This window comes from Rhinolophus sinicus, chromosome 4 (assembly GCF_057876585.1).
Source record: "Rhinolophus sinicus isolate RSI-liver-muscle chromosome 4, RSI-T2T, whole genome shotgun sequence".
NCBI classification, from domain to species: domain Eukaryota; kingdom Metazoa; phylum Chordata; class Mammalia; order Chiroptera; family Rhinolophidae; genus Rhinolophus; species Rhinolophus sinicus.
The window spans coordinates 77,851,504-77,872,161 of record NC_142504.1 but is presented as its reverse complement, the minus strand read 5'-3'; the positions used below and the strand labels follow the sequence as shown (position 1 = coordinate 77,872,161).

The following is a 20,658-nucleotide window of genomic DNA, read 5'->3' as shown; positions in this document are numbered from 1 at the left end:
TGTGAGGTCTGTCCATCCCTTAGATCTACCGGTTAAAGTTAGTCAGCTAATTGCTGGAACATTCCTCAGGAGTGAAGAGAGCTAATTATAATTTCCAATGATTTGGGTAACTGTGTGAATGTTATAACATTATACTCTCCAGTGCCCCAAACCATGTATGACTTCCATCCCTTATTGCTATATCTCCCTAGAAAATAATCCTCAGTTATAGCTCCTCAGAGCTAAGTAGAATTTTAAAATTATAGTTTCATTTCTTCCTGAAGAAATGATTTAAAAAATATGTTAAGAGATGGCAAAAGCACAAAGAAGCACCACCACCTTGTAGCTCATCTTCACTTTGTCTAATATCTGGAAACGTATAGAAAACTTAGTTGTCATGGATTTTATCTGCCCCAGGTAACTGGTGAAAGGTCTGACCCCTCTGCGTTGTGATAGCACATTAACAGTCATGGAAACCCTGAATGCCAGAGATCTAAATTCTAATTCCTGAAGCAGCAAGTATAAACAGTTCTTCAAATTATGTCAGTGCAGTTGTCAACTGACTACACTCCGTGCAGCAAACGGTTCTCTGTTGAAGGAAGACCCGGATGTGCGCTCCCACGACTGCCGCCGTCTGTGTGCTGTCCATCTCTCCCACGTGCTTGTACATTTCATGAGCTCAGTGTTGCCTAGAATTCAGGAATAGACAGTTAATGAAGAATAGGTTCGTGAGAAAGTCTTACCAAACCTTGAGAGACTCATTGCTGAGAGTACTGGACCAAGGGGGAAATTACGTTGAAGAAAATATATTTGAATTTTATCCTCAAAACCAGGGAGTAAGGGAATACAGGAAAATCAAATATAAGACACATTTAATAGTGCATTCTTGCTTACTAGAGAGCAGGGGAGGATCCCCAGACCCTTACATCCAATTCCCTACTTGACATCTCTGCTTGGGTATTCCAAAAGCATCTCAAGTTCACCAATTTCAAGACAGAGTTCATGATTGTCCCAATCAAACCTCTTCCAATTTGTCATATCTAGTGCACCACCGTCCATCCACTATTCAAATTGGAAACCTGGGAGTCATCTTTGGTGTCTTATATCCTTCACCCCTTAGCAGAAATGACCACCAAGCTCTACTGATTTCTCAAATTGGTCCATGCTCTCCATCATTGTCTGGACTACTACAATGTCCATCTAACTAACGTCCTGCCTTCATATCCCCAACCCCATTCCAATCTATTCTCCATACTGTAGCCAAACTTTTCAAAAAGCAAATCAGATTATATTACACCCTCCCTACTTTTGGATTTGTCTCTCCATCTACTCAAGCTACACTTGCCTTCAATTTCCTCTTGCCACAGGGCATTTGCACATGCTATATTTATGTGTGAAATGTTGTGTCCCTTCTATTGCTTTAACCCACACTCTATGCCCAGTTTAATTTTGGATTTTATTTCAAACATCACTTCTCTGAGTAGGGTTTCCCTATCCTCACTGACTAGGTCAGATACCCTTATGGTATAGCACAGTCCTTTAGTCTCCTTCGTAACATTCATCAATGTAATGTTTTACATTTATTTATATAAACAAAATACACATGGTTCTCACCTCTATGAAACTTATAATTTAGTTGAGAGGTAGGGGAGACATTAATAATATTTACAATAATTCCCTTATCTGACTTTGTCAGGTAATTAGTGGGTTAATTGAAAGTCAGATAAATCAGAGTATCATCGCTTGATGAAACAATTTATTGTAATTTAAGGTGTATAAATATGCATTAATTTGTTAATCTTTTGGTAAAGCTTTTCCTTTATATATGGATTGTCAGCTAGTATTCCCTCGAATCTTTTCATGCATAAATGAAACGACACAATGTGTGTTCTATGATTTTCAGTGAAATGAGAACTTTGATACTTAGAAACGATATGAATGGAGAATCCTTCTCAATTTTTAATTATTTTTCCTTTCCCCCCCTATCCTTTCACACTTGTCTGTCTTGCCCGTACCTGGTTTGGCAGCAATTTTTTCCAGTGACTCACATTTATTATTAATAGCGGCTGTAGTTTTATATCGGTGTGTGACAAAGGAAGGCAGCTGTCTCACTGATAAAAAGCTGGGGACGAGGCCAAGGAAGGGCTCTGTAACCAGTCACTTCTGCAGGTATCTAGAGTCCCACCACTAGTGCACGTGGCTCCGACTCCATGCACCTTGAAGATGGGCCCTGAGTGAGATGTTTGTAGAGAACAGAAGCAGCAGTGCCCCTGTGCCTGGCTCATAGTCCCATATTTGGAGCCAAATGCTCACACAGCTGCCCTATAGCATGTCCCAGAAATCTTTAACTAGACCTATGTATATTTTTTCTAGTTAAAATTATTTCTTTTTATTTTAGGGTGGAAGGGTGAAAATACAAGATGTTCCCTAGCCATGTTTTCTTTTCCAAACGTCCATGGCTTCTCAGATACTCTAATGTGTCTTGGAGTACATGGCTCAGCAGTTCTCTTTGTTTGAGAGGGAATGGAGCACAAATAAATGTCTGGGGCCTCACTGACCTTGCATTCCAAAGGTCTGGGCCTGCTGCAGCGAGGCCAGCTCCCATTCGCCCAGTGCACTCCTTCCTTCCTCATCAGTGCTCCCTACAGTATATGCTCTGGGCTTCTTTCCGGTGCACAGCGGGCCATGGCTCTGGATCCTGTCTCCCTTGACCCTTGATGTCTAATGGGAAAGCCTTTTCCTAGAAGAGTAGCAATTAACTGACGTTACGCTTAACCCATTAGGATGGAGGATCTTCCTTTCTCTGTTCACCTTTTGGTTGGAAGTGCAGACATCTATTATTATAGCAGGACTAGTAGTAACAGAGAAGACTCCTCAGATAATTAGCTGTTTAGTCTGCTACCCAAGCAAAATCATGTAAGTATAGCTTAGCTATTTATATGTCCATGTCTCCCATTAGATTACGAAGTCCTTGAGGGTAAAGTATGAAAGGGTGGTTAAAAGCTAGGGCTTTAGAGTCAGACAGACCTGACTTCAAATTCTGGCTTTGCCATGACCAGCTCTTCTGACCACAGGCAAATGTTTAAACTCTTTGTGCCTCACTTTCCTCATCTGCACAATGGGGATAATAATAATTCTTTCCTCGTAAGATTGTTGTGCATGTTTTTGAAAGATACAGTGTAAAAAACATTTAGTACACACAGTGCCTGGTGTGTAACAAGTGCTCAACAAATGTCAACTGTGATGTTGCCGTTAATAATTCTGATGCTGTAAGCACCTTCCACGTTGCTGTAAGTATTTGCTGAACAAATGTACGGGAAGTGGGAAGTAGGGCTTGAAGGCTTTACTAGAGGCTGGAAACATTTTAATGCCATCTTCCCTGGAAAGTTGCACAAAAGCAGGTCTGATCATGGATGGAGTGCCTGCCCATGCTAATAAAATGAACAAAGATCATTTCTTGAGCAGGCACCATCCCAGGAGAGCAGTTCATTGAGTTAGTTGGGATTATTTTGTTATATCCTGCTGGAATGGTCATTTATTTATATCTATTATTAGAATTACTCTGGGAACTTGAATTAGTGGACCGCATGCATTTGTAACTGATGAGGGAAGCAAGTTGCAAGCCCAGTGATATGCACTCCATGTAAAAACAGGGATTTTGCTTTTCTTGAGGAGAGCAAGATGCTAAACTGTATTTTTAAAAAGCTGTTCTTGGTGTGGCCACAGTGGCACCAAGTCCTTAAAGATTCCTGGAACTGGCACGCCAGGTTAATGGCTGAAGAAATCAGCACATGGCCACCCAACGCAAGTTCTAGCACTCTTTTATTTTTAAATTCTGTCCTTTGACACTGTGGTTCCTTTTGTTGTGGTTCCAGGCAGCTGTTCGATATATTGCCTAGGTAAAGAGCCTTTTTAATTTTTCAATAATATGGTTTGGGTTCAAAACTTCTGGCTATGTAAATTCAAAGAATAGTGTTTATTGACCCCCCTAAAAAAATCAGACTTGTTCTCTCTCCAAACCTGCAGGAAGGCTTACCCATATGCAGCTCAATCTATGCCTTGTTGTGGGATCAGTAACACTAAGTAGTGGAAAGAGTGACGGGCTGTAGGCATGATGGCTTCATCAGCCTCGATGGATCATTCTCGATGGATACAGACCACGTCACACTCTTTGAGTCACTCAGAGTTGCTTAGAAAACCACTGTCACTGTATTTCGAGCATCTGAAGGATAATACCCTCCAGCTAGGTCTTTTGGACATAAAGTGACAGAAGTATTATGGCTTCTTTTCCTCTTTCTAGATCGGATGTTTTGACGTGGCTTCCTGCATCTGTGCTGTTTGTGGGTATCATTTATGCTGGTTCCAGAGCATTGTCCAGACTGGTAAGTGTTAGAGGTTTTGGGAGGACAGCCCTTTGTCTTTTGCCCCTTTTCCTTTTAACATATTGTGCTCTGGATCAAAGGGGACAAAGCAGCAGCTTTAATAATGGTGTAGCTAGATTAGACAACAAGTCTTGGACCTGGGGCCAACATGGGGTCTTTTACCCCCCTCCCTAAATTGAAGATGAACAGATAACAGGGAATGGCCAACTTGTTTTATAAGGTGGAGATGCGGGAAGAAAGAGTAGCGACGTTTGTGGAGCCTGCCATAGACAGGGCCAGCCTGATCTGCTTCAATTCAAGCCACCCTCAGGCGCAGGCAGAGAGGGTTTCGCCTGCTTCTTGCTTCTAGGGAACCGTAACCTTGCCCATTGGTAATGTGGCCCCAGGGCATACTGGGTTCAGTCGTGGATGTGCTTGTACAGGCCTGGCACAGAGTTAACAGCCAGTAACATGGGGATGCTAGTGAAACAAGTGTTCATTCTCTCCTCCTAGCCCCGCCCCCCCCAGGATTGAGTTCCTCAAAGGTGCGAACTGTGAAAAACAAACTTCTTCCAGTTACATTACATAGAACTCCAACATTTTAGTTATTTTGCCATCAAAAGAGAATCCATTAATACCACCATTGACCAGAGACTCAGAACATGGCTTAAAAATCAGTAATGGTAGTAATGCTTCTTCCCGTTTTGTCCCCTGACTACTAACTGGTTTTCATCAGAAAATGATTGTGTTCCTACTTTTGGAAAAATGCAAAATTTGCAAAACAATGTAAAGTTGGTTGTTATGTTGTTCTCTTAAGTCTCAGATATGAAAACAGTAACAACAGACAAGCAAGATCTGCTTAACTGGATAACAATATCACGGTATTGTTAGGACAACTCCAAAGTTGCAAAATAGCAGTTGAGAATTAATAGCAATAATTTCTAAATGAAATCATTTTTCTTTCATGCTTGATAAGCATAAGTGGACGGGATGATGTGTGCAGTGGGGGAGGAACGTCCTGGGTGGGCCTAGGAAATGGCCCACGGTGCCTGGTGGTGCACAGCCAGAGCAGAAGGCCTGCACTGGCTTTCAGCTGCCTCTTGATGATTCTGTCAGGCTCCTGCGACTCTGCTGCCTCACTTTACAGCCTGTGACCTGCAGAGGGTGCTCCCTCTCCTACAGCAGAGAAGAGCATTTGATTAAAAAACAAAAAAAAACAAAAAAGTGTTGAGAGGTTTAAATGTCTAACTATTATGTCGCTTTGTACACCTGAAACTAATAAAAATGAATCAATTTAAAAAACAAAAAAACAAAAAAAAACACAATGTGTTGTCCAAAGCCTTTTAAAGTTTTTAATAGGATCTGGGTAGTTATGGATGCCAGAATTTTGTTACTATTGTTGTGCTAATAACAACAATATTTTTTGTATGTACCGTGCTATTTCATATGTTTACAGAGTGATCTGTTTCCTATGTCTTTGTATGTGATTCTCATAGTTACCTAAGAGGTAAGGCAGATGTTCATCACCTGACAGAAGAAGGAACTTAAGTGTGGAAAGTCTTGGTCATCTGCCTCTGGTTCCAGATAGTTGCAGCTTCTCTGACCTTTTGCCTTTTCAGATGTGCTCATTAGGACCAATGCATATAGATTGTAGAATGAGTCCAGGGTATAGCAGTCATGCATAACTTCAGACTCTTTTGGGTGCAAGTGTTAGAAAGCTCACAAACTGGTCTAAATCAAAGGGAAATTCATGGTTCATATACCCGAAAAGCCAGAGGGGTAAGAGCTGCTTCAGGCAAGGCTTGATCCAGAGGTTCCAGTGACATACTCAGAACCCAGTTTCTCTCTCTCTGTCTTTGCCCCATTTCGTAGCCAGGCTCTCCCGTCATGGGTGTTATTGACTCCAGACTCACATCCTCCATATTTTAAGTCTAATAGAAAGATAGCTCCTGCATGAGTCCCAAGATTCACTCTGATTGCATCAGTCAGGGCTACTGCCCATCCCAGGTCTGAAAGCTAACCAGGAGGATGGAACTATGCTGATTGGCTGGCCCTGGATCCTGGCCTCCCTGAACCAGTCACTGTGGCTGAAGAGACTCAGAGTACTGTTTAGCCCGCCCTCATACAGGATCCCGTCCTGGATCTCACAGACTCAGAGAAGGCATGGCAGGTCCTCTATGTTGGAGTGCTTTACCAAAAGAAGGGATAAGGCTATTAGGTGGTCAAAACCCCCTCAAAAGTCCATTGTAAATGTAGTCTAGAACATTCTCAGGCAAATGGGGAGTTCTGTAACCCAGAGCAATGCTTCTGGAGGTAGGATCCACAGGCGGTGCCAGTCTGTAAGTTCTGTGTTACCTGTCCGCAGGAGATTGTGCCAGAATATGCATCAACTTTGGCATTGAACACACTGCTTAGTTGAGCTGACTTTTTTTTTTTTTCATAGCAATACTTTTTGTAGAAGGAAGCAATGCATTTACATTCTGACTGCTTATCTTCCTGAGGACCAGCACTTTGAGTGGCATTGACCTAGAGCACAGCCTTCTTTGATACGCAAAAAGAAGCTGCCACAATTCAAATTCTGAGCAAAGGGAAACAGCCAAAAAGCCAAACATACCCAGTTAGGGAAAGAGGAGGAAAGAAAGCAGGCACACATTGTTTTTAGGTGAAATAACCCAGCATCTTTTCTTTATTTTCGAGCTTTTTGTTTTTACATAGTTGCTTAAAAATTCACAAAGTGGATTAAACATGAGGCACTCATACAGCTTGTGTTAGATAGAAAACAGGCAGCAATGTGCTGGCGCCACGCTGTCAGTTTAATGAATCCATGAGGAATTGGGGGGAAAGTGCTCAGTTAAAAATCTGTGGGTGTATTGTTATGCAAAACACTTTCTAGGTAGCTCTGCTCTGTAAAGGCCTCCTTTCTCTGACTAAGACTTTAAAGCTGTTTTCCTGATGAGCAACCCCTGAGAGGAAGCTCGTTTAACTCTGCAAAGGCTCTGTGGGGACAGATCTTTATTGGTTTTTCCACCTCAAACTCACGACCAAATGATATACAGAGCTAAGGGAAAGAGATTCTTCTGTGGTTCTCCATTCAGCAAATATTTATTGGGGATCTGCTATGTGCTGGGGGCTTGACAAATAAATCACTGTTCCTGACCTTGAGAAACTTCAAGGGGAGTCAGTGAGAGATACACAGCTCACTATTGAACAGCCACCATGAATGTTCCTTTGCCGGGCACTTCCCATTGCCAACCTTCATGACAGATGAAGTCAGACTTAATTACTCCCATTTACAGAGGAGGAAACTGGGATGCAAATTATTTGACCAAGATCAATAACTCGTAAATGTTAAAGCAGAGACACAAACCCAAGCTTGGCAACTATGCAGTTCATCTGCAAAGCTTACCGTTTCCTCCTCAAATCACACCCACCAAAGGAGATCAGCCCCTCAGGACTGAGCGAGGCGGAGGGGACAGAACCATGTAGTTGCTCTTCTACTCAGGCTATTTTGGGTCTGCTTCTCCAGCTTTTCTACACTGAATATGGTCACAGCGATGGTGGCTGTGATGGCGTGAGGGCCAGTCTTTGGACGGACAGTGCTATGTTGACTGGTCATTATTACCCTTGTCATAATTTCCTGGCCAGAAACCTTCTCAGCTAGACAGGATTACCTCAAAGTCGGTGAGTGTTTAGAACAGATGTGCAAATGCATACATTAGTTACTTGCCTGTGAGAGGTCATCCCGGTGTTGGTGATTTGGCAGCCCAAACCATGCTGTTTTCTTGCTTGGGGAAACCAGGGTCAGCAGTTGGAGAGACTCTGCAAATCTAAGTTAAGGCATCCTGACAGGTCTGGACTTGGTTTTTTACCCAGCTCTTTGATCTTGGTCCTTCCCTAATTGCTTGTCAGGGTTTCTGTCTTTCATGAGCACAACATTCACTCAACACTTGGGGTGGAGATCGGATGGGGATGTTGGTGAGGAAACACACATGGATAATTAGACCCATGTGGAGTAAGTTACTCAGCTAAGCACATTGGAGCGCTTGGGTCCCCTCCCCCTTGTTTGGCTCCAATATTATGTAAAGGAACTTGGATCCACAAAGGAAAAGAGCGTAAATATTGACATAGAATGGAGAGTCTTCCTCTAGTGTTCCCTGTTACTGCTGACTGGAGGCAGCTCTCCTCTTGCACATTTTCTTATCAGAGCCAATCAGAGTCCAACTGCAAGGATTCCTTATTTTGCTCTCTGGCAAAATAGTAAAGCCCTCCTCTGGATTTTAGTTATCTTCTTGCTCCGTCTAAAGATGTTCTCCTAACCCTTATAAAATGACTATTAAATAGAGCTCCGAGTGGAAACTTCACAACATTGGACTTAGCAATGAGTTCTTGGATATGACACCAGAGACACATGCAGCAAAAGAAAAAACAGACAAATTGGACTTCATCAAAATGAAAAACTTTGGTGCATCAAAAGACACTATCAACAGAGTAAAAAAGCAGCAGCCCAAGGATAGGAGAAAATATTTGCAAATCATTTATCTGATAAGGGATTAATATCCAGAACATACAGCAAACAGCAAAACCCAAACAACCTGGGCAAAGGACATAAATAAACATTTCTCCAAACAAGATATACAAATGGCCAATAAACTCATGAAGATGCAAATCAAAACCATAATGAGCTACCACTTCACACCTGTTAGGTTGTCAATTATCAAAAATACAGAAAAAGCAAGTGTTGGTGAGGATGTGGAGAAATCGGAACCCTTGTGCGTTGCTTTTAGGAAAGTTAAATCGTGCATCTCTTGTGGAAAACAGTATGGTAGAGCCTCAAAAAATTAAAAATAGAATTACCATAGGATTCAACAGTTCCTCTTCCGAGGAATTAAAAAAATTGAACTCAGAAACTTGACCAGATATTTGTGTACCCATGTAAACAGCAGCATTATTCACAATAGTCGAAAGGTGGAAGTGTGGGGACAGAGTCCCAGGGAGCAGTTTCCAGGCTCTTGGCCTCATGTGGAAAGGTGCTGGCTCAGGTAGTAGATGGCTGTCAGCTGTGGCTAATTGACCATCAGCTGTAACCAGTGAGCCAATTAGCCACTGATATAACTGCCATGGCTGCGTTGGTTGGGGAGTCAGTCAGTTGGCAGGCAGAGAAGTGGACAGCAGGTTGTAGGTCATGTGACTCCAGCCTCCAGTGAGACTATAGTGCCTCCAGTGAGACTACACTGGTATGAGTCCCCTATCTATGTCTCCGTGGGTGTTCCTTTTTGGCCTCACCATATCCTGTGTTCTTATGCGGGGAGCGGAACCAGAGACCCCGCAGGCTGCCCCGCATGACAAATGGCAGAGCAAACAGGGTCTCCCACATGAAGGAAGTGACCCAGGTATCTTATCAGTGGATGAATGGATAAACAAACTGTGGTATATGCACACATGGAATATTATTCAGCCTTAAAGAGGAAGGAAATTCTGACACATGCTACAGCATAGGTGAACTTTGAGGACATTGTGTTAAGTGTAATAAGCCAGTCACAAAAGGACAAATACTCTATGATTCCACTTTTATGAGATACCTAGGGTAGTCAGACTCACAGAGCCAGAAAGTGGAATGGTGCTTTCCAGAGACTATGAGAAGGGAAGAATGGGGAGTTAGTATTTAATGGGTATGGAGTTTCAGTTTTGCAAGATGAAAAATTTCTGGACATAGATGGTGGTGATGGTTGCACAACAGTGTAAGTGTACTTAGTGCCCCTGAACTGTACACTTAAAAATGGCTAAAATAGTAACTTTCATGTGTATATTTTACCCCAATTTAAAATATATATTTATTTCTAAAAACCCTGAGCTCCAGAAGAGGTTTTTCTCGAGGAGTCTATGAAGAGGAGAGGATGCTAATGTTCTCCCGCTTGCCTTGCTCAGAACGCCTGTGGGTGCTGTGTGACGTGCATGTTTAGTTTCACTGAATTTATTTCTATGCACTGGGGTGAAAAGTGTGAGAGGAGCCGCGGTTCACTGAGAGCAGGCCAGTCTGCCCTCAGTTGTAGCCCGTGCGTTTATGTTCCCATGTGGGCAAGCTGGAGAGCTGAGGCCACCCACCCCTGACGCCTTTGCTACTCCCATGCATCTCGCCACGCCGGAGGAGCTCCTGGTATTTTCAGATGTCTATTTTTCATATAGCAAGGCCCCTACATGGGTCAGCTATTTTATGTGATGCACAAGTGAAGGACTGAAATGGCCTCCACACTTGTACTGGAGATCCACTGGGAAAGAGGGGAGTCTGGTCCTCTGCCTTCAAGGAGTTTGCTATCTAATGACAAAATAATAAAATTAATGTAAATAAGCACTTAAATTTACTTCCTGCTAATCAGTTTGTAAATGTGTTCATTTATACACACATATACACCTGTAGAAAGACCTCATCACTCCAAAAAGGACGTGGGGTGGCTTAAAAAATAAACGTGATTAAAATACGATAAAACATTTTTTATGAATAGAATTTTAAAAGAAATCTTGGTAAAGTGTCACAGAAGAAGAATTAGGTGAGCCCACAGAGAGACTTAGCACATAGAAATTTATGCCATAATACCTTACAAAATAAATACAGTTTGGCCTTGAATTCGGCCCTCGGCTTTCTGTAACCAAATAAAAAAAGTTAACAAGACTCAGTGCTTATAAGAGCGGGGCCATTGCTGAAGAAAAGCAAAGCTCTTCCTTGCTCTCAGGTCTTGAGTCCTCATAAAGGTAGACAGGGCAACTTTGTGGTGGTGGGGGGTGGGGTCTTCAGTAAAATCTTTGTAACAAACACAACAGTAGCCTAGTTTCTAGAATTCTTAATGCATGTTTAAGGCATGACAACGTAGCACAGCTCAGTAGGAGTTTTTCTCTGGGGCTAAAACCACTGCTGTCTAGTTTTCTGGCTCCCTTCACAGGTGGGCAGACTGCCTTTAGGCTGTCCTCTAGGAACATTATTTCTGGCATGAACAATTTTGATAAAAATTGGGCAGCCAAAAGTTCAAAGATGCATTCTTTGGAAAGGGCCTGGAGTACATTTAATCTATATTATACATTAAGGCTATGCCAACACATTTAAAAATCACCAAAAAGAAGGTAGGATTGACATTCTTTTATAAAAATTAAGAAGCTGACCCAGAACTCATGCTTCAAAAAGGAAGTCACCCCCCATGTGTGCAGAGTGACCCAAGGCCACGCTTGTGGGCCGGGCCACAATTTTCCATCGCAAACTGTTCTAAGTCAGTTCTAACACCTGAACAAATAATAATCAAGGCTTCAAAATTGAAGTCTGGAAAGTATGGGAATAATGACAATTTTTAAGTAATAATTACCCATTTCTCTTTACAGCCAGAGAAAAATTTCCAATGGTACATGGATGAAATGCTGAATTTTCAGCTAACAGACTGTAAGAATAAATAAGTTGCAAGTTGTGGCCCTAAGCAACTAAGTGAACTGGCCTGCAGTGTAGTTGAATTTGGTCAATTACATTTGTGTCAAAAAATGATTATTTGGGCTTTATGGTAGTTAATCTTGGGTCATTTTTTCCTGATGAAAGATGGCCATTCCTACAGTCGTGACAATATGGAAGACGTGCGTATTTTTCTGTTCTCTTTAACAGTAAGGAAGTATCTAGATCATCCAATTATTAAGAGGCAGGTTAAAAGGAGAACCAGAATATATCCCTTCCTTTTTCTCATCTGTATAATGGGGATGCTAATAGTATTTACCTCATAGAGTTATTAAGAAGATTAAATATATAAAGCAGTTTGGCATATAATAAGTATTGAATCTTAACTCTTGCTATTACTGTTCTCATTTCTCAAAGTTTTGATCTGATCTAACAAAAGTTAAGTCCTGCTGGCCCTCACTCCATAAAGATAACAAAGGGCTGGTTTTCTAAAATAATCAATCACTGTGGGTCTCCTGAACTATTAGTGTAGATCAGACTGGGACTCGTGCACAGTGAGAGGCCAAGGAAAAATCAGTAATGAAATGTTTACACTGCCTTAATATTGTTTGTGATAGATCTCTATGGAGGCTGACATAGTCAATTGTAGAATTACTGTTTCTAAAGCCTGATAAATTCTCAGTAGAAAAAAGTGGCTTGAGAAATTCAGATTTAAATTTTTAAAAGTAGAAATGGAAATATGCCTTTTAAAAATGGCATAGGGGGCGGCCGGATGGCTCAGTTGGTTAGAGCATAAGGTTGCCGGTTCAATTCCCACATGGAATGGTGGGCTGTGCCCCCTGGACTTGAAAAAATGGCAACTGGACTTGGAGCTGAGCTGCACTCTCCACAACTAGATTGAAAGACAACGACTTGGAGCTGATGGGCCCTGGAGAAACACACTGTTCCCCAATATTCCCCAATTAAAAAACAAAAAAATAATATATATATACATACATACATATACATATATACATGTATATGTGTGTGTGTGTGTATATATATATATATATATGTATATGTGTATATATATATATAAATAAAGAAATGGCATAGAGTTTTTACTCTGTGTTCATCCATTTCAGATCATCCATTTTAGACCAGTTTTATTACTGAAAGAAGCAAACTGGCAGGATTTGGAACACATCGGTCATAGTGAACTTCAGACAGCTGTAGGTCCAGGAAGTTTACTCTGGGGGGCTTGACATAATTTGGGTATTATAACGTCGAGGCTAGGAGCATGGGCTTGGCAGCTAGACAGGCCTGGACTGGAGTCACGGCTCTTCCTGAACCTGCTATGAGCTCTCCAGCAAGTTGCCACATCTTAGCTTCGGTTTTCTCGTCTATAAATCAAGGTAATATCATCCACTAATACAGTTTTTGGGAGGAGCTTTAAATAAGAGAATGCAATTAAAATTATTAGCCCGGTGCTTAACATATTATTGGTAGCTATTATTAGTGTACTTTAAAATCAATTTTATGCGTGTAGATAGATCCTTTTCCAGAATCTATATCTAATCAGAGTAGGACCAAGGGAGATGGAGAATAAAATTGAGAAAATTAAGCCTCCTTGAGGTCTAGGGTTAGGGTCTAGAATTCTATAATCTGTCTTAAATCTGATCTCATTACTGATTTCATAGTCAAGGAGGGAAAAGCATTTTAAATAAGGTCCTAATTTTAAATAAATAAGACCCAGGTTTCCTTTTTATATTCACTTTCGTGTGTCACATGATTAACCTGTCCAAGATTTTCTTTGCTATCTTCTCAAGCCAAGAGCTAGAAGGTCAAGGAGCATGTTTGCAAATGGGTCTACTGGATAAAACCAGGTTTTTTTGTGTGTTTTTTTAATCTCTAATAATCTTAAAACACATAAAATATTTCAAAGTATAAAATGTTTTGAATAAAAAGAGGAATGAAAAGTACAAAAACAAATACAAAATACTTCAAATCAAGTTTGATTTTAAAAGGAAAAAACCAGCTTGAGTTGAACTGTTAATGAAAGATAAAAGTAGAAAACATTTTTAAAAGGCAAGAACTCTAAAAGAAATAAAACGGTGCAAGTTAGAACAAAATGCTCAAATAGGTCAATGCTATGAAGTTATAAAAGTGTTAAAAAAAATAAGGTAAAGATATATCCTCTAAAAAGAGAAAAACTGAATCCATCTGGAAGTCAGTGAGCAGCATGGTCTTCAAGCAGGTCCTCTAAGCGGGAACAATTTCTCAGCTCAGGGTCCTTGTGGAGACCACTGAAGGTCGGCTTGGTACCAGGTAACACTGAACCTTTGGAGCAGTGCTCCTGAACCACTCATCTAGGCCCTTTACCTACATTATTTCTGTTTTCCACCCGCCAATAGCTCCAGGTCATAGGTATTTGTAATTCATACTACAGAGCAGTTAACGAAAGTTTCGATAAGTGCCCTGCTCCACTGGCAGATGGTAGAGCTGAGGCCTGAGCCAGTCTGATGCCAAACCCATACATATTCTTTACCTTTCTCTGCCTTCCAGGAAACATCATTATCATCATCGACAAAGAAATAACAAAATCCCACGTCCATTAACCCTTCTCCCTCACCTTGTCAAGACTGTCAAATTAGGAGAGACTGCGGTTCTTAGCAACAGGCCCTCAATAGTCAATACGCAGTGGGTCCTCTGTGTATCTTAATAACCCACTGGAGTGTCATATACGTATATGACACCCATTTTGGGGGTGCAAAGTTGATTCCAGTCATTCCGATATTTACCTCAGTTCAGTCTCCTATTTCCTGAATGTGTATGTTCTTCATCGTCACTGCCACTACCAACTTCAAGCCACCATCTTATCATTACTTGTCTTCGTTTCCTGTGGCTGTTGTAACAAATTATACCCTACCTAGGTGGCTTAAAACAATACAAATTTATTCTCTCCAAGTTCTAGGCCAGAAGTGCAAAATTAGCATCCCTGGGCTGAAATCAAGGTGTGTCAGCAGTGCTGCACTCCCTCCAGAGGCTCTAGGAAGGATATGTTCCTTGCTTTTCCCACCTTCTGGTGGCTGCTGGCATTCCTTGATTTGTGGCCACGTCACTCTAATCTTTATCTCTGTGGTCACATCGCCTCCTCTCTGTGTCTGTCAAATCTCTGCCTTTCTCTTATACATACGTGTGTTTGCATTTAGAACTCGCCTGGATAAGCCAAGGTAAATGTCCCATCTCAAGATTGTCAACTTAATCATGTTTGCAAAGACCCCTTTTTGCTATGTAAGGTGACATTCATAGGTTCAGGGATTAGAGCACAGCTGTTTTGTTTTTTTTTGGAAGGGGGCAATTTTTCAGTCTACCATTCTACCATACCCCTAGACTTTTGCAACCATCTCTGCCTCCTGTCCTCTACCCAGCAGCCCAAGTTCCTTTAAACTCACAGATCAAATCATGTCTCTGTCTGCTTTAACTTCAGTGGCTCCTATGGCCTTTGGCACAGCCCCGATTCCTTGGCATGGCCTGTGATTTCCTCTCCATCTTCCTCTCCCCAGCTTCTCCCTTCCATGTTCTATTCCACCCGGCTCAATTTCCCCCAGTTTCCAGAGGAGCTGGGTTCACTCTCTTCTCTGGGCTGTTGTGTGTTCCTCTGCCTGCAACACTGTCTATCCCCTTTGTTTCTATTTGGCCCACTCGAGTTCATCATTCTCTTCTCATTTAGACTTTGAACTTCACTTCCTCCTAGAAGGCTTCCTCTCCCACAGTGGTCATGTGTGCCGTTCTGTGGGCTCCACCAGAGCTCTTACCTCGATAGGGACAGTCTCCCTATCATGTGACCTCGTTCACAGGATGTGTCTCCTGCACCTGGCACAGTGCCTGCCACATAGTAGGTGCTTAATAAATTTGTGTTGATGAGAATACCTGCAGGAGGGGAGCTTCTACACCCATCCTACCAAGCATAATACTACCACTGAGAGCACTAATCTATGCAGAAGAATTTTTGCTGGAGAGGATTATACATGTGAATGCCAGAAGTTCCCACGGATCTTTATTTTTAAGAAGAAATCAAGAATTATGTAATTAGGAGATCAAAGGAAATATTTTCATGCTTATTGTTCTGCTTTCTTTTAGGCCATTCCTGTGTTTCTCACTTTGCATAATGTAGCTGAAGTTATTATCTGTGGGCACCAGAAGTGTTTTCGGAAAGAGGTAAATGATAACATAAAATGCTGGTTTCACTTCCCTTGCTTTAAATTTCAAAGACACACCTTTTGTTTTTTGTGTGTTTTTTTTTTCCTAATGGCCCAAATTAGTGTCTACCTTTTCCTGCCATCTGTTTCCAGTCAAGGCTGCCTGACAGTGGTCACTAATTTCAAGGATCATGGTTTTAACATCCCTTCAGTTCACCAAACACATGTGGAAATGCTTGTTGAGCTGAGTGGAATGCCACTCCAGGCCAGGCCTGAGCCAGGATCTCCCGATTGGCTGTGGATCTGGTGGTGGAAACATTCCCGCCCACAGCTCATGCCCACACCACGTGGACATACGTATATGGCCCAACTTCACATAGGGTGCTGGAGGCATTGGCCCACCCTGGGGACATTCCCTATTCTTCCCAGCCCCAGCTCGGCCTCACACCAGTTCGAAAAAGTGTCTTCACTCCTGTGCCTCCATCCGTGAAAAAGAATGATAACGTCTCCCAACTCATAAGAGCTGTTGGGAGGATGTAACGCAGCACATGTGTTAAGTGCTTCCAACAGCTTCTGGCACACAGTAGGTGCTCTGTACATTTTAGCTGTATTTACCAACGTTATTAGAGGTGGTTTTAATGTGGTCCCTCTTTTGGGAGTTTCTTTCTTTTTTTTTTTTTTCCTAACATCTACCCATTTAAAATGGGTTCATACCAAAATTTTGAACTTTTAAACTAGAGAGCGGCTGGTGGGCCATTCAGGCAGCATACTTCTTACAGGTACGTAGGAGAGTGGGGCGCCCTTCGCAAGGCCACTCTGCGCCCTCTGTCATCCCTGCCTGCTGCTCAGAGGTACCTCCATGGGATACCCCCTCGTTCATGGGTAGTTAACCTCTCCCTCTGTGCTGGCTTATTCCCCTGAGCCCATCAACATGCTCAGTGTTCTCAGTCCTCCATGGGTAGAGCAGGCCCTGGGAGACCCACTCACATCAACCCAGCTCTGGAGGCTGTGTTCATAAAACCAAAACTCGACAGGAAAGCCGGCACCCTGCTCTGCCTGTGCACCCTCTCCCCATCCCCCTCCCCGCGTTCTTGCCCTTCCCACCACAGTGCCTGAGAGGGAATTGGCCTCCGTGCTGTCCACATCCTCGTGTCTCTCACCTTGCACTGGCTCCTGCCTCTCCCCCACCGTTACCCTGAAATTGCTCTGGCTGAAGTCACTGGTGGCTTCATTTAGGGGACTCCGTTGGTCTTTTACACCATTCGTCACCCCCTCTCCCTTTTCTTGTTTCTCTTAGCCCCCTTGACCTTCATTCCCCCCCCCCCCCCAGCTGGTTTCTTCCTGGGTCTCTGGCTCTTTCTTCACAGCCATCTGTCCATCTCTTTTTTTCCCTTTACCTGCCCTTCAGAGTCTCCTAGGGTCTGTCTCAGGAGCCTCTGGTTCCCACACCACACACTTTTTGGACAACCTCATCCACACCCATGCCACCAGCTACCTTCCATTCACTGGTGACTCCTAAGTCGCCATCTCCAGCCTGAACCTCTCTCTTGAGCTCAGATCCCCATGACCTGCTGGTCTCTGGTTCTCTGCCTTGCTGTCCTGAGCATCTGAAATGCAAAGGGATCAAAATGGAACTGATGTGTTTCTCCAAACCTGCTTCTCACTTGGTATTCCCAATCCTGATCATCACCTCCCAAGTCAGAGACAGCAAATGAAGGCTCACAGCCTGAAAGGGCTGGAGGGTGTCACAGCAGGACTGACAGACGGTTGGAGCAGAAGAGCTCCATAAAGGGTCACACTCTGGAGCTAGGTCACCTTGTCTCAAGCCCTGTGACCTTGGGCAACTGACCTAATTTCTCAGGGCCTCAGTGTCCTCATCTGTAGCATCTAACCCAAGACTATTAATTAACCTATAATGCAGTGAGTAAGTTAATGCATGTAGAGAGTAGCCCTCAGAATAAGTTAGCTAACCTAGAATAATGTCAGGTATTTATTGTTATTTTTGGCAGTGACTTTTGAGGAGTGTGCTGACCCAGTTAGAACCCTACGATATCATTAGGACTTATGACTGGGTAGTTTTGGGACTGAAGGGGCCTGAAAAGGTGAATGCCCTGACATTAATCCGGTAGGTGTTTTCAGAGCCTTGGGGGAATGGAGCTCAGACTTGAATTTATTGCTCATTTTTAGTCTGCATAGGTTCTGGGCTCCTTTAGTCAGAGGAGTTCAAAATAATAAAATAAAAAAGCATCGATTCTCTCCTCTGTGGAATGGGTGAACTCATTCAGGCACTGGATTGGTTTGCTGCCCTGTAATGGAAGCCCCTAAACAGTTGCCAGATGAACATGTTACTCATGGAAGAGTTTAACTATCCCTTTCATTTGTATTCTCTCTGTTCCTATTCTTCCGCCAAACCATTGAGATGTTGCTTATGTTTAGCTCAGAATCCTTTTTTTCCCCGTGATGGGGGCAATTACCCAAGGGAGCCGGGTCACTTGAGTGTGTCATCCTTTCTGTACTGAAGGGATAGGTGTCCCCACCAGGGGGCAGTGGAACCAAGATTGGCATTGCCTCTGAACTCTACTGAGGCAGGTCCACAAAGATAAGAGACTGAAGGATCTAAAGATGCCAGCCACAGCTTCCTACACGAACAGAATCTTTTTATTAAAACAATGCATCTGGATTATATAGTAATGTGTGAAAACTGAAGCTTGCCTTCATAGCAAACCCCATGTTTCTCTTGTCAGCGCTTCCCCTTTAAACACTTTATCTGAACTGGAGTTAAAAAATTGTAGTTTGTCCTCAACTAACAAAATAATCCTTCTGAAATGTTCAGAATTAATCTGTGACCCCACCTGACCGTTTCCCCTATCGTACATAGAACAATTTATGCTTCTCCTTGCTAGAAGTGTCTCCCTGAGTACAAAGGACTAATTCCCTTAAACTGACAAAAAAAAGAGGCGATCAAGCTAGAGTCTGCGTTAGAATGTCTTCTTTTTAGAGAGCTGTAAGTGCCAAGTTTAGATTTCCTCAATTTGCCTTTTTAAAAATCTTCTCTGTAGGGGTGGAGTCAAATGTTCCTTCTCCTTTTTTCTGTTTCTTAATTCACACATCATACCAGAGAATTTATAGCACCGCTGAGAGTCAGAGCTGGATTAATGAAAGGAAAATTTAAAGAGACAGACTGAAAAAGAAGTTGAACATGAGCTTAATTTCTTTTCTTGCACAGGTTACATCGCTTTTTCTCTCTCTCCCTTTCATGGTGTGGAAGATATTGAAAAGCTTGACCCTGGTATCATTTTGTGTTTTTTTCATGAGTGAACATAAATCTAATGGTGAGAGTGGTAAAACTGCACATTCCAGGTGCTTTGCCGAGCTGACTCGACTCTGAACCTGAGTCATTCTTCATTTGGTCCAAGCAGAAAACGCCTCAGTAAATACTAAAGTGCAGCAGACTGTTAAGCCCCCAATAAACTTACATATATATATATATATATATATATATATATATATATATATATATATATATATTTTGTCTCTTGATCTAAATATTCTCTTTTAAGAAAAAAAGTTTTTAAAGACTAACTATAAGTCTCTTTTTCTCATACAGAAAACTTCTCCTGCAAAGATCTGTAGGTAAGTTTAAAAATAAACAAACACACACACACCTCTAAAATACAAGATTTAACCTGATTTTTAACTTGAATGATAAACTCTTTGTTGACGATTCATGCCTAAGAGTTGACAGAGAAATTTATTATAAACATTCAGCCCAATTTTGTGTATTGTTCTAAAATTTACTATCTCTCTTTTTCTGAACTATTTTATTCCTAAGGCAAAAACAACCCGTGCTAGATTTTAGTTGTTGATGCCCAAAACTTCACTAAGTGTTGTGCAATCCTGATGGAAAATGAAAATGAAAACATGGAAAGCCATAAAATTTTTAAAATAATGTTTGTAGTTTATTGGGTTTTAAAGAATTCCCGTGGTGGAAAAGACACTGGCCTGTGAGTCCAGGGATCTGAGTTGTGATTCTGGGCCACAGCAAAGTGCCGTCACCCTCCGTGCCTCAGTTTACTCAGCTGCACTCTCAGGCAGGTCCCTGTGGCCCTGGTGTGCTCTGACTGCTTCCTGCCTCCTCTTCAGGAGCTACAAAGCTCAGTCCTGTAGACAGAAAACCAACAGAAATGCTTTGAAACTCGGATTTAGGACTTTTTGTTTCAGGTATTTTTGAACTTTCATCCAATCTTGTTTTTTGCCTTTATTACAGGCGGCTACTTGAAAAAAAAAAAAAAAAGAATCATCAGGACTCATCCTGTTTAAAAGATTAGCAGGTGTTAAAGAGAGGCATTAAAGCCTTCTAATACCTGATACAATCAGGTATTGCTCAAGGCCAAGTTTGGCTGGAAAGCAGGGCTGTCTCACACCTGGCTGTTGGCCATCTTCCCTCAACCCCTAGGGGTTGTCTGTCTGAGGGGATCTCTAATGCTCATTGCCTGTGGATGAGAAGTGTCCTATGTGCTATAAAGCTTTCCACTGTAGGTAGACACTAAACCCATTAGGATTCTCCTCTTCTCCCACCTAAACCCTGCCTATTCTTGTACAGTCCCAGAAAACCTTCCTGACACTTCCTTCCACTCACCCCACCCGTTGCTTCTGAGTCCCTCAGCAATCCAGGTGCCTTGGAGTCTTTCATTTGTGTGTGTTCTTGGAA

At 42.2% G+C, this 20,658-nt stretch overlaps 1 protein-coding gene across 8 annotated transcripts in view; it reads left to right on the top strand.

Annotated features, from left to right (window-relative positions):
- Positions 1 to 20,658, top strand: part of SLC35D4 (solute carrier family 35 member D4) — a 114,564-nt gene that overhangs the window by 20,614 nt on the left and 73,292 nt on the right. For all 8 annotated transcript variants that reach the window (XR_012498781.2, XR_016021149.1, XR_016021150.1 and 5 more), the window contains 3 exons: positions 4,280 to 4,361; positions 15,889 to 15,966; positions 19,555 to 19,580. Coding sequence is in view for 5 of the 8 variants with exons in the window: in XM_074340236.2 (XP_074196337.2) it covers positions 4,280 to 4,361; positions 15,889 to 15,966; positions 19,555 to 19,580 (186 nt within the window). In the remaining 3 variants the exon portion in view is untranslated. The remainder of the gene's footprint in view (positions 1 to 4,279; positions 4,362 to 15,888; positions 15,967 to 19,554; positions 19,581 to 20,658) is intronic.